We start from the raw sequence: 12500 nt of genomic DNA on the forward strand, positions 1-12500 counted from the left end.
AGTTAGTCATAAAACAAAGGTAGTTATTTCGCAAATAACCAAATTAAAAACATCTTTAGGCAATGAAAAATAAGTACAGTCTATATTATTCTATGGAGTCCTACCGTTCTTTTTTTTTTTTGACAGTTCTACTCAACTTGCCACTTGAAGCTTACTGTTTTCCTTCCACACTAACATGTATAATTATATATAACGATAGTTATACATGTTAGACTGGAGGCGCCGCTCTGCTTTCTCTTAGTTTTCATATATTCTGCTAATATGATGACTAACGTAACGTGAATCATAAGTTTAACGTTGTTTAAGAAACAATTCTTTAAAAAGTTTTATTCGTCTGATGTGGGCGTATATGGGTCACAATGTGACTCCAGATCACAAGAGAGAGAGAGAGAGAGAGAGAGAGAGAGAGAGAGAGAGAGAGAGAGAGAGAGAGAGAGAGAGCGACTTTAACCCCAACGTTTATTTCAATTACTCTAAATGTCAGAATGCTAATTCCAAATAAGTGATATAGAGCGGCAGGCAAAGAGATCACATATATATTAATCATCCCGGCTAACAGCCATAGCTACACTGTGCCTGATTATACAGAAATGAACCCCACACTTAACAAATGTCATCTCAATACTCTACCACTCAGCCAAAATTATTTTCATAAATCAAATCTACTGTATGGAGCACGCCCAGGCTGCACCAGTGGTGTCATGTTATAACTGACTGATAGAATCATGAAGCCATTCAGTGCTTAAGACAGTGAAAAGGATCTGGAGTGGTTGGACAGCAAGATGAAGAGATCCGGAAAATAAAGGACATGAAGTACAATGATCTACAGGTGGAGATGAGAGAAAACCCCATTGCTGCGTTAAAAAGTAAAAGTTAGAGGTGTTGGTCTGCAAGACTTGAGAAAGGAAACGAGAATGAAGATAAAGTAAAAGGCTAAAAAAAAGGATAAAGCTAGCGGCAAAAAGGGCGCTGCAAACACCCTTCAGTAATGCCTACAGTGCAGCAAGGAGGCTCTCTCCCTCCCCCTCTTTTGGGGACGTCAAGTTAGGAGGACGATGGAAGACTTCAACATTCTCACTAGTGGTTTTGAGGGACTGGAGTGGGGGGGGAGGTTTGACCATTGTCATTTAAGAGGACCACTGACTAAAAAAATTGTCATTTAAGAGGACCACTGACTAAAAAAATTGTCATTTAAGAGGACCACTGACTAAAAAAATTGTCATTTAAGAGGATCACTGACAAAAAAAAATTTGTCATTTAAGAGGACCACTGACTAAAAAATTGTCATTTAAGAGGACCACTGACTAAAAAAATTGTAATTTTAGAGGACCACTGACTAAAAAATTGTCATTTAAGAGGACCACTGACTAAAAAATTGTCATTTAAGAGGACCACTGACTAAAAAATTGTCATTTAAGAGGACCACTGACTAAAAAAAATGTCATTTTAGAGGACCACTGACTAAAAAACAGATAGACACTAGTTGCATATTTCAAGTGACCGTTGTATTGTCGCATCCACAGCACCTTACCAAGGGTCGTAGTGATTAATTAAAGCAATAAGCTACAATCCCACTTTTTTTTTACTTTTTCTCAACAAATGTGTTTCCAAACATATATTTTTTTTCTATCAGTGTCTTCGACTCATATCCTGTCACATTTTAAATGAACATGAGTCTCTCTTTTTTCCTCGTATTAATTTCCTAACAAAAACCTTTATTAGTTTGTAATAACACTGCGATATTCGGGCTTCGACTGAAAAAAAAAACATTCTTTTTACGATTTTTTCCGTAACTGCAACGTTGGAAAATATCCATCCTTCTGCCAGAACGACAAAAATACACTGACTCTACGAAGTTTTAATAAAGCAGCAATAAAGTTACATCACAGAGAGAGAGAGGGGGGGGATATGGGACGTATGGGAGGGAACGGCGTACCTGACGCATGAAAGCGCCCCGCCGTTGAATTTCACATCATGTAGCAATGCTCTGTAGAAACGAAACTGACTCTGAAATAAAATAAAAAACAATTGCAAAGAAAAGTTATGTAATTTACATTAGATATCCAATAAATATGCGCGCGCGTGTGTGTGTATGTATGTATGTATGTATGTATGTATATATATATATATATATATATATATATATATATATATATATATATATATATATATATATATATACATATACATATATACACACACATACATGCACACAAACATGCAAACATACATTTTCGTCACATGAACCACAAGCATTCACTGACATAACATATCAACGAACGCATTTTATGCAAATCACCTTCACGGATCTTTAAAAGCTCGTTGTAAATACAACTGAGAAAAGTAGGACAGGCCCCCCGCAAAAGACACAGTATCGTCAATGTTCCATCCCAAAATGTAAAGAAGATTAATGATGCTGTGCTTCCGACCACCATATATTTTAGCCAGCAAGTTTAAGCGAGAGACCAAAAGAGAAAAAATTAATTCCAGATAAGAAGTCTGTGATAATGGGACAAAATGTTCGCCTTGAAAATTAACAGTCTGGCGAGGTTCTTCGTTGTTTTTGCTAGTAGTTGTAGTAATACCAGTACTGGTAGGAGTATCGCCATTATTATTCTTTGAAGGCTTCATGTGTTGAAGCCGAAAGGTCCCTGTGGTATACAAATGTTGACTTATAGAAAAAAAAATTCTGAGGATTTTTATTTTTTTCATCTTAAATATTTGAGTTGGCTTAGTTTTAATGACTATTGTAATTCACTGAATTGTATTAGTTTAAACATTATGGGTTTTTTTTCTAAGCAGTGTGTTCTTATTAATGAAAACGTAGTTTATAAAAAACAAATATTTTATTCTCGAGTGTGAGCTTCTTTTGATTTGTTCTTTGACGTTATTAACGGAAGCTGCCTACGAACAATGCTAGACAAGGAGGGAAAAACAGTCTTCTGCGTCAAATCAGGAAGAAGCCGTTCCTCTGACGGCACGCAATCGCACGCAATTTATGACATTACTTCCTATGAATCATTTCGAGACGACGCATGCTAATGCTGATTTCAGGTATCTGGGACCTTTACGATAATAATAATAATAATAATAATAATAATAATAATAATAATAATAATAATAATAATAATAATAATAATATATTTATATTTATACACCATGAAAAGACTAAAGTGGAATATGTAAAACACTCGACACAAGGAACGTAAGGGCAGATAACAAAAATTAAAACAAGAATAAATCGAAGAATATAAAATAATAAAAATAAAGCCAGAGGAGAGAAGAAAAATTTCAACGCCAAGTATAAACTAATAACAAACAGAGGGTCCAACTTAAATTGTGGAAAAATTAAGCAATAAAATGCAAGAAAACTACCGTCAAACCAATGTCAAATAACTGTACAGCGACCACATCCCCTGACTACTTAGGCCTAAGTCCTATATATGGCAGAAAGGGTTAAACATTTTTGCCGTTGTAAAGTAATATATATATATATATGTATGTATATATATATATATATATATATATATATATATATATATATATTATTAGATAGATACATAGATATATAGATAGATAAATAGAGAGACAGATAGGTATGTATCCCTTATGAGTGCAGTTGATTTTGAAGGCACACACAAACACACACACACACACACACACACACACACATACATATACATATATATATATATATATATATATATATATATATATATATATATATATATATATATATATATATATATATATATATATATATATATATATATATATATATATATATATATATATATATATATATTGTATATATATATGTTGCATCATTTAGATATCCTACAGAATGCAATTTATTAAAAAGCAATAGCAACGATGAAGCATCCACTAACCTCTGGATACCATCAGGGAAAGAAATAAGGACACCACAGATCTCCTTTCAACTGACGCAGACCCTAAATCTACTTAAAAATGACTCCAGGCGGATATTATGTATTTATATCCGAGTCTGTCTGTCGACAAAAGACCTCCAAATGCTACTGAGGTCTTCAAATACAATTTAGATTCGGGGTGGGATTCAGGCAAAGTGAAACCGTTCATTCCCTTTCCAAATGGATTCGGATGCGGCTCCAGGATTGAATTTAATTCACTTTTGTAGTCATAACATAGTTATACGAGCTGCTCCAGGGAACGAAAAAAATGGTGTCGCAATGAAGTGATAACATTTTGACAAGTTTCTATCAAGTGTCTACCGGGAGTTTTAGCAGTGTTTTATTTCTCCTGTTTCTTCCGTGAGAGGGGCAAGCAAGTTAGGCACTTCTCTCTCTCACTCTCTCTCATTTCCTAGCCCGTGTCTTGGCTTTCTTATATTAACGCAATTTTCTCAAATTTCTTTCATATTTGTTTGCACATATCTCCCTCCTCTAAGGCCCACCCTCTCTCTCTCTCTCTCTCTCTCTCTCTCTCTCTCTCTCTCTTTGTAATTTTCAATTCCAGCTTCTTCGCTTCGTCAAACAAGTATTAAAATTAGGCAATAATTCTTGTGGTAAAATACTGCTACAGGGTTTCTTCTCGATTTAATCCTATCCACTATTTTCCTTGTCCTTTCCTCTTTCTCACACTTATAAAATACTTAGCATCTCATACAGCCCATACACTGTATCTGTATCATTGTTCACCAAAAAACACTTCCTTTACTTTATTCTCTTGCTACCTTCAACCCCATTTCCCTAGCGCGCGTGCGCGCGCACACACACACACACACACACACACAACCATATCTTACACTTTCACACCAAACACCATCTGTGACACAAAGAAATCTCCGCTTATCACGCCTATAAGGACAATAACATTCTCTTTGCATCTCTTTATCTCCCCAAAAACACTCTCACACTCTTGCACTGCAAAGGTACTGTATCTCGTAAAGCACATCAAATTACTGTATCTCATAACTACACTAGAAGTCTGCACATCTCTGTCTCTCTCTCTCTCTCCCTAAACAGTCTGTCTCACTCTTACAATCCAACACTATCATTTTGCATCTCTCCTCGTCATCAAAAAGCATTTTTCATTATTCACTCGTACTCACCATGAAACCCTCTGCACTCCTACATACCAAAAAATAAAAACGTTCGTTTCTTTATTTTTCTAGATAAAATTATCTGTGCAGCCCATCATACACACCCAAAACACTCTTAGAGGCTCGCTCCTCCTGTACCGTATCACATTTTACGTCTAACAACTACAATCTAAACTCACTTTCTTTGCATGCTGCCCTACGCCCACAAACACATAATTACTCGATTTTCTCTCGCTTTCCTTGTTCACTTTCAGTCCATAAATCTACATCTAGCGCTCGGCAGGGAGCCCAACGCAGGTTGATGTATGAGAGAGAGAGAGAGAGAGAGAGAGAGAGAGAGAGAGAGAGAGAGAGAGAGAGAATAAGGGGCCCAGCCGGGTGGCATATTGAGGAGTCCAGGGTTGAGACGGCGTCGTACCATTGACCTACACAAACGGTTGAGGGCATCAGGGCACGGTGACCCCATCGTCAGGAAGAGGGCACAGTCATCGCTAAAATATTCTTGAAGATACCCAATATATTTTCTACCTTCAAAATTGTTTTTTAGAATTATTTGTTTTTTTATAGAAGATGCATACACGCCATTCTAAATTATAATAAGCTCTTGCGAGTACACGAGATATTTCTTGGTCACTTTCAGTGTTTTTTCCGAGACTCCTTTTTAAGCGTCTTGGTTTTTTAAAATCGCTTGAGAATATTCTTAACTTCTTTCAGGAGTTTATATTAGAACAGACTGCTTTCCTTATGTCGCTGCTTTTCAGCCCCGTACAGCGGATCCGAATATAAGAAAAAAGGGATGACCAATATCCCTTCAGTTTCAAAAGTTACGCAAACATTCACGGCGGCGTCAATAATGACTCTTTGGCATCTCGCGGGGCAGGTGGGCGTAGACGGGTATAAATACAGGGTCTGTCAAAAGGTAAGGTCGAGTGTTTAACCAGCCAGGTGTTGCAACCCGTTCGGTCTTCCGAGGACTATTTTCCCATTTGCACGAAGATGATTCACAGGTGAGTCCGACTTGACTTGGACTGCCCTCTCTTGTGGTGTCCGAACTACTCCTCCTTTTCGCTGTGTGTGTGTGTGTGTGTGTGTGTGGAGGGGGGGGGGGGACTCTTTCTTCAGTGAACGCCTGCTAGTATACGCCTTCTTTTTTGAGAGAGTTGACACTCCTTAACCGTTGCGATGGTGAACTTCCACCTTGATAATTGGATGCAAAGTATAAATGATTTTAAGATCTTAGGCAAATGAGTTTAGGATACGAAAATAAATACGAAAAGATAAATTTTAACGAAAAGCGAGCAGAGAGCGTTTCTTTCAATTGCCTTTCACGCGATTCGAACGTCCTCAAACGTCCATAACTGTGGAAAATACAAATAGAAAAGTAATAATTCTGCCAACACAGAGACAAGGCAAACCGCTGACCTACACAAATGGTTGAGGGCATCAGGGCAAGGTGACCCCATCGTCAGGAAGAAGGCACCGTCATTGCTAAAATATTCTTGAGAATACCCAACACATTTTTCTACCTTCAAAATGATCTTCGCAGAGGTAAAAACCTACTCAGCAGGTGAAAACAGCCCAAGCCTAGCATTTCAGCAAAATTTTGAACATTTCGTGAAAAGAAAGTTATGTCGCATAATTATTTTTGGGGCAGGAGCTCTTTCTTTCTCTCTCGATGTTCCTGTACGCCCGCAAAGAAAAAAGGCCTTCCAATTCCGAAAAAATGTTGCCGAGTACTGAAGTATCCCTGAACAAAAAGCCAAACTTTAAATAGCGCCCTCTTCCGCTTATCAGGTTTCTTGGTCGAAGTAGTGAAGAAACCAAACACGCACGCGGGAGCATAGATTGGCCCTCCTATTGGAAATTTCGGAACCAATTAAAACTTTCCTTTACAAGCTCATGACTTGACATCAATTTCATCCAAAGCAAATAATACTAACGGAAAATTCAATGTAAGATTCAAAAGAGCAAACTGCAGTATACACATATGACATGAATGCTTATGTAAATTTTCCATCAACAGGCACTTGTATTTACACATACAAATGCAGCTAGGAACACTAATCCGGAAAAGTGGCTAACAACAAAAGGATATATATACATACACACACACATATATATATATTATATACAGTATATTATATATACATGTATGTAATATATGTATAAATATATATATAGTGTATATATATATATTTATAAATCACTAGCCTTTTTACGTTAGATGGGATGGTAGAGTTTTTCTGAAAAAATTCATGGATGAGGTTGCTAGCCCCAAACCGTGGTTGTTCAGTGAGCCTGTGAGCCGCCAGCGCATGGCTTTTCTAGGTGGTCACCCATCCAAGCCCTGGTTAAACCCAACGTACCTTAAATAGAAGAATACTGGCACTAATATTATACAGACACAAAAACCTATAAATGTGATCGTGTATAATAATAACAATTTTCCCAGTTTTCCAAACACTTGCTGAAAGTCTGAACTCATGAGCACACATAAACAAAGCCACTCCATCATCTAAAAACATAACAAACACCTCACACGTCTCGAACTGTCGACCTAACCGCCCAGTTCTCCTCGCTGCTGGGAGAAAGGGAGCTGGGGATTGGTACGATACACGTACACATCGTTACCGGGGTCTAAGCGATGTCAGGCAGGGCAGCCGATCGAGGCTACGGTCTACCCCAACGCCAAATCAAAGTCCTTCAAAAAGAGGGCATCGTGATTACCCCATATAAAAATGGGAAAAAGCACGTTAAAACGAAGAAGACTCACATACGTCTGCAAATATCTATAACTGCATTTATAAATGGTACAGATGTTTACGTAAAATGAGTATATATTTATGGCATCGAGTTTCACAAGGAACTCTTTGCGATTGATCGTTAACAGAATTCATAATTTACCAGTTTCTTACAGGCTTCAAAAATGTTAAAGCTAATTCAGTGGTAGTCACTGGTGCCGAAGCACCTATCAGTTATAATTCCCCTCGGGTGTACATTATTCACGAGGTATAGTGAAACCGGTATTATAAGAGATTTGTGGCTTAATATTTGTGAATATAATAAAAGTCACGCTTGTAGATATATATATATATATATATATATATATATATATATATATATATATATATATATATATATATATATATATATATATATATATATATATATATATATATATATGTCCTTATACACGCGTTTTTATTTCATTCACAAATATTAAGCCACAAATATCTTTTAATACCGATTTCACTATACCTCGTGAATAACTTACACCCGAGGGGAATTATAACTGATAAGTGCTTCGGCACCAGTGACTTTGACCATTGAATTAGCTTTAACATTTTTTTAAGCCTCTAAGAAACTAGTAAATTGAGAATTCTGTAAAAGATTAATCGCAAACAATTCTTTGCGAAACTCGATGCTATAAAAATTAGCTCTTTTTGTGTAAACATTTTTAATATATATACTGCATATACACATAAACCATCTATATATATATATATACATGTGTGTATATATACATACACACACACACACACACACACACATATATATATATATATATATATATATATATATATATATATATATATATATATATATTATATATATATATATATATATATATATGTTTGTGTGCATGTGTGTGTGTGTTTAAGTGTGTATGTGAACAAAAAGAAAGAGACGCAGTGAACAAGTGCCTGATGTTGTTCTGTCAAGAAGCTAATGCTATCGTTTTATTAATTACAAAATTCTGACGAAAACCAACAAGTAAACAGTATGAAAATCATAGTATTTACAAACCATAATGATGATGGCGACTACAACAGCCTTCATCAAATTCTTTCGTTCCTCTTTTTCTTACACTGCTGTCACTCTTCTTACTCCATTTACGAAAACGAATGAAAATTTCCAGTCCGTAATTTTTGTTCTCGAAAGAGAAAGCGGCGTCAGGTAACATTAGGCGATAAAACCACATTGTTCCGCCACTGCAAAGGGTAATGGCATGTCTAGGAATGCATTAAAAAGTGTAGCCTTACACTTGTATGGGTTTGCCCAAATGATCACGAATACAGTATTAGTGAATACCAATAAAAAAGAAATTATCACAAAAGTACAGAACATTTTCTCTCTCTCTCTCTCTCTCTCTCTCTTCTCTATATATATATATATATATATATATATATATATATATATATATATATATATATATATATATGAAATGTGTATGTATGTACGTGTTAGCGCATGCACAAGCATACACTTGCTTGTATATACTTGCATACACATGTGCGTCAGAATCGTACATGTGCTTTAGTTTTCATCCAACTACACAGCCCGAAATCCCAATATGTTCCAGATTGTCGGACAACTAAGCAATATTGCTTAGTTGTCCACAAACTTAAAAAAAAAAAACACACAAACACACACAAGAACACGCACGTAAAAAATTATAAATAAAAATCCGGAATGTCAATATATAGGCCTATAACTGACACGCCGTTCCACTAGGCTAACGGAACCAAATGGCCAACTATGTGAGGATTTACTTGGCAGTCACGGTCGATTTGGAGAGAGAGAGAGAGAGAGAGAGAGAGAGAGAGAGAGAGAGAGAGAGAGAGAGAGAGAATTAAAGTTGTGTTAATAGCGAGCGAGTGGAGAATAAGAGAGATTCTTAGATTCCACGGTACAAGCAGTGAACCGTTAAATATACGAGAGAATTTTTCGTAGCAAAAGAGGTTTTCGCTTTACGATTCCATCGTTTACGTCCTTTTCTGTCCGAGAACAGATGGTTGGTTACAAGACGATTATCGATAAGATTACATACATAACTTCTGGCAGATATTTCTTCTTCTTTTTTTTTTATAAGTTTCCGCACCACTCTGATCTCATAAAGAAGTGAAGCACGGCAGCTTTAATAACTGGAAGAGCCACTGTAAATTATTATTATTATTATATTATTATTATTTTTATTATTATTATTATTAATCAAAAACTGAGATAAATAAAAAACGTAATATATTGTAAGAAGGATGAAAAAAAGAAAGAAAATAGGAGGATGAAACACTGTAAGAAGTGCTAATGAAACTGAAAAACAAACATGATAAAGCAAAATAAATAAAGGCAGGAAAGTAGACGCCCGAAGTGCTTATGATGGTAAAGAAAATGAGATTTAAGCAAGAAATAAAAGGAAAAACAGAAAATCTTTTAAGGTAAATATACTAATTCGTGATACTTTACAAAAAATCTGAAGGAAAAACTTGGACTGGTCAGGAAATTATTATACTGGGGACTGGTGACGATTTTTGTCTATGTTTTTGTTTTCCTTTGATACTAATTCATTGCTCTAGTCTTCTATTTGCTCCATTTCCAAGATAGAGGATAATAATAATAATAATAATAATAATAATAATAATAATAATAATAATAATAATAATAATAATAATAATCTATAAGCTTGAGTGTTACAATATTAACAGAACGACATGAAAATGTAAAGAAAATATCTAAATCTGTAAAAAAAATTCTGATAACCACAAACTATGGTGCAAAATATCGCAATCGATGAGTTAATCAAACGCCCGGCTGACTTCTCTTGCCTCATTGTAACCCACTGCTACTAAAACCAGTCTCTGAGAACTGTTGCTTGTTTCCAATCAATGATGTCTGGACGGAAATAAAAAAAAAAAAAAACGAAATACTGAAAAAAGTGAAGGATTTTAAAACGACATAATGATATCCTGCTTCCAAGAAACAAGGACATAAATATCAAAATAAACGTGATGGTAAAGTTTACAACATAAGTTGACGTTCAGCTGATGTCAGCAATTATCTGATAAGTACTAACTACAACTAGTTTTTTACTACATAGGCCAGCAAGATGAGCAGTGCCGAATAGAAGAGGCAAATTGGAAGGAAAATGAGAGGGATATAGATAGGCCTACCCACTAAAGGATCCAGAATTGCAACTCAGCGATAACGGAAGCTCAATGAAATTTCCAAAGCCTAGCAGCAGCAGGAAATATACAAAGAAGGGGTATATAAAGAAAAAATTACTGCAGACGTTGAGATCTGAACCAAAAATATAAACACGAAGAATTCATAATCACCAAAATATTGTGATATATCCGGTATATGCTAGTACCTTACCAACACCATAACACCATAACAAATAAATTAAAAGGAAAAGAATACAAGTACAGCAAAATATGAAAAAGATTACAAATAAATACCACAAAGGTTTCAAGAATGTATTTTAATCACATTAATTGAAGGTTGGTATCGAAAGCAAGATAAATAGTGTACACAAACCTCTGGAATGGGGATTACGAAAAAAAAAATTATTTGCAGAGGTCGATGGGACCGACAACCTGATGCCCCTACCTAGCCCAGGTGTGATTGACGCAAAAAAAAGGGGGGGGGGGAGATTTAAGTGGGCAAAACTCCGAGGGAAGAGGGAGACCCGCACAAACAGACATTTCGTTTTCCAAATAGGATTAAAAATGATAACAAAATTTAAAAAGTTACGCACAGAGCTTTCTTCCCATTCTTTATCATCTTCCCAACACCTCGATTTCTTTTCAGGTCAGGCAGAGGCATGATTGCAGTGACCATCAGCCTCTGGGCAGTGGCCCTGGCAACACCGTCGGACAACCCGGCATCGAGTCCCGACGGCAACGTCCTCTACAAGCCCATCAGCAACGACAACGCCACCCGCGCCGCCATGTACTGGAGGCACATGATCGACCGCCACCCGCAGGCAGCTGCCCAGGCCTCTATGTACTGGAGGGTGATGTCGGCGGAGGATCCCGAAGGCGCGGCCAAAGCCGCCATGGAAATGCGCAAGTCCACGGCGTCCGACCCGGAGGGCATGGCGCAGACGGCCTTCCTGTACCAGAGGCTCTCCTCGCGCAACCAGGATTACGCGCAGCTGGCGCTTGACTACTGGCGCAAGATGGCGGCCAACGACCCCGAGGTCACGGCCAGGTCAGCTATGTACTGGCAGACAGATCCGGAGGCGGCCATGTATTGGTAATGCTGTCTCTTCTCTTTAGCATTAATTCATTACCCTTTGGTAATTCATGTATTTAGCCATGATGCTGATCACTTTAATCACGTTGTATTCATAATCCTCTGCATCATTTATCATGTTACGTCACGTACAATACGCTGCAATTCGCTCTCTGGTTGAGTAATAAGTGTTAATATTTTTTGTAGGTATCATCACGTTTCTTTACAGCAATTTGAAAAAGCCATCAATTTCTTGTTATGTCTAAGAATATGACTACGCGGCAAAGGCGTTTGTCAACATACAAATAAATAACACACATACTCTAAAAATACTAAGAACTACAGCGTTATCTATTTTTCCTAATGTCATAAAATTACAACTCACAACAAATAGTATGGTAATACC

General features: G+C 36.6%; 2 protein-coding genes across 4 annotated transcripts in view; one reads left to right on the forward strand and one right to left on the reverse strand.

The window, feature by feature from the left end:
- Nucleotides 1–12252, forward strand: part of LOC136848104 (uncharacterized) — an 82533-nt gene extending 70281 nt beyond the window's left edge. The window contains exons 1-2 of one of the 2 annotated variants that reach the window (XM_067120316.1): nt 6009–6087; nt 11669–12252. In XM_067120316.1, the coding sequence (XP_066976417.1) occupies nt 6077–6087; nt 11669–12119 (462 nt within the window). In that variant the 5' untranslated portion in view covers nt 6009–6076 and the 3' untranslated portion in view covers nt 12120–12252. Of the gene's footprint in view, nt 1–6008; nt 6088–11668 lie in introns of those variants that run through there. The other variant, XM_067120317.1, reaches the window with a different exon arrangement.
- LOC136848101 (multifunctional procollagen lysine hydroxylase and glycosyltransferase LH3-like) overlaps nt 1–12500 on the reverse strand; it is a 126057-nt gene that overhangs the window by 54388 nt on the left and 59169 nt on the right. The window lies entirely within an intron of this gene.

Source organism: Macrobrachium rosenbergii, chromosome 18 (assembly GCF_040412425.1).
Source record: "Macrobrachium rosenbergii isolate ZJJX-2024 chromosome 18, ASM4041242v1, whole genome shotgun sequence".
Classification (NCBI taxonomy): domain Eukaryota; kingdom Metazoa; phylum Arthropoda; class Malacostraca; order Decapoda; family Palaemonidae; genus Macrobrachium; species Macrobrachium rosenbergii.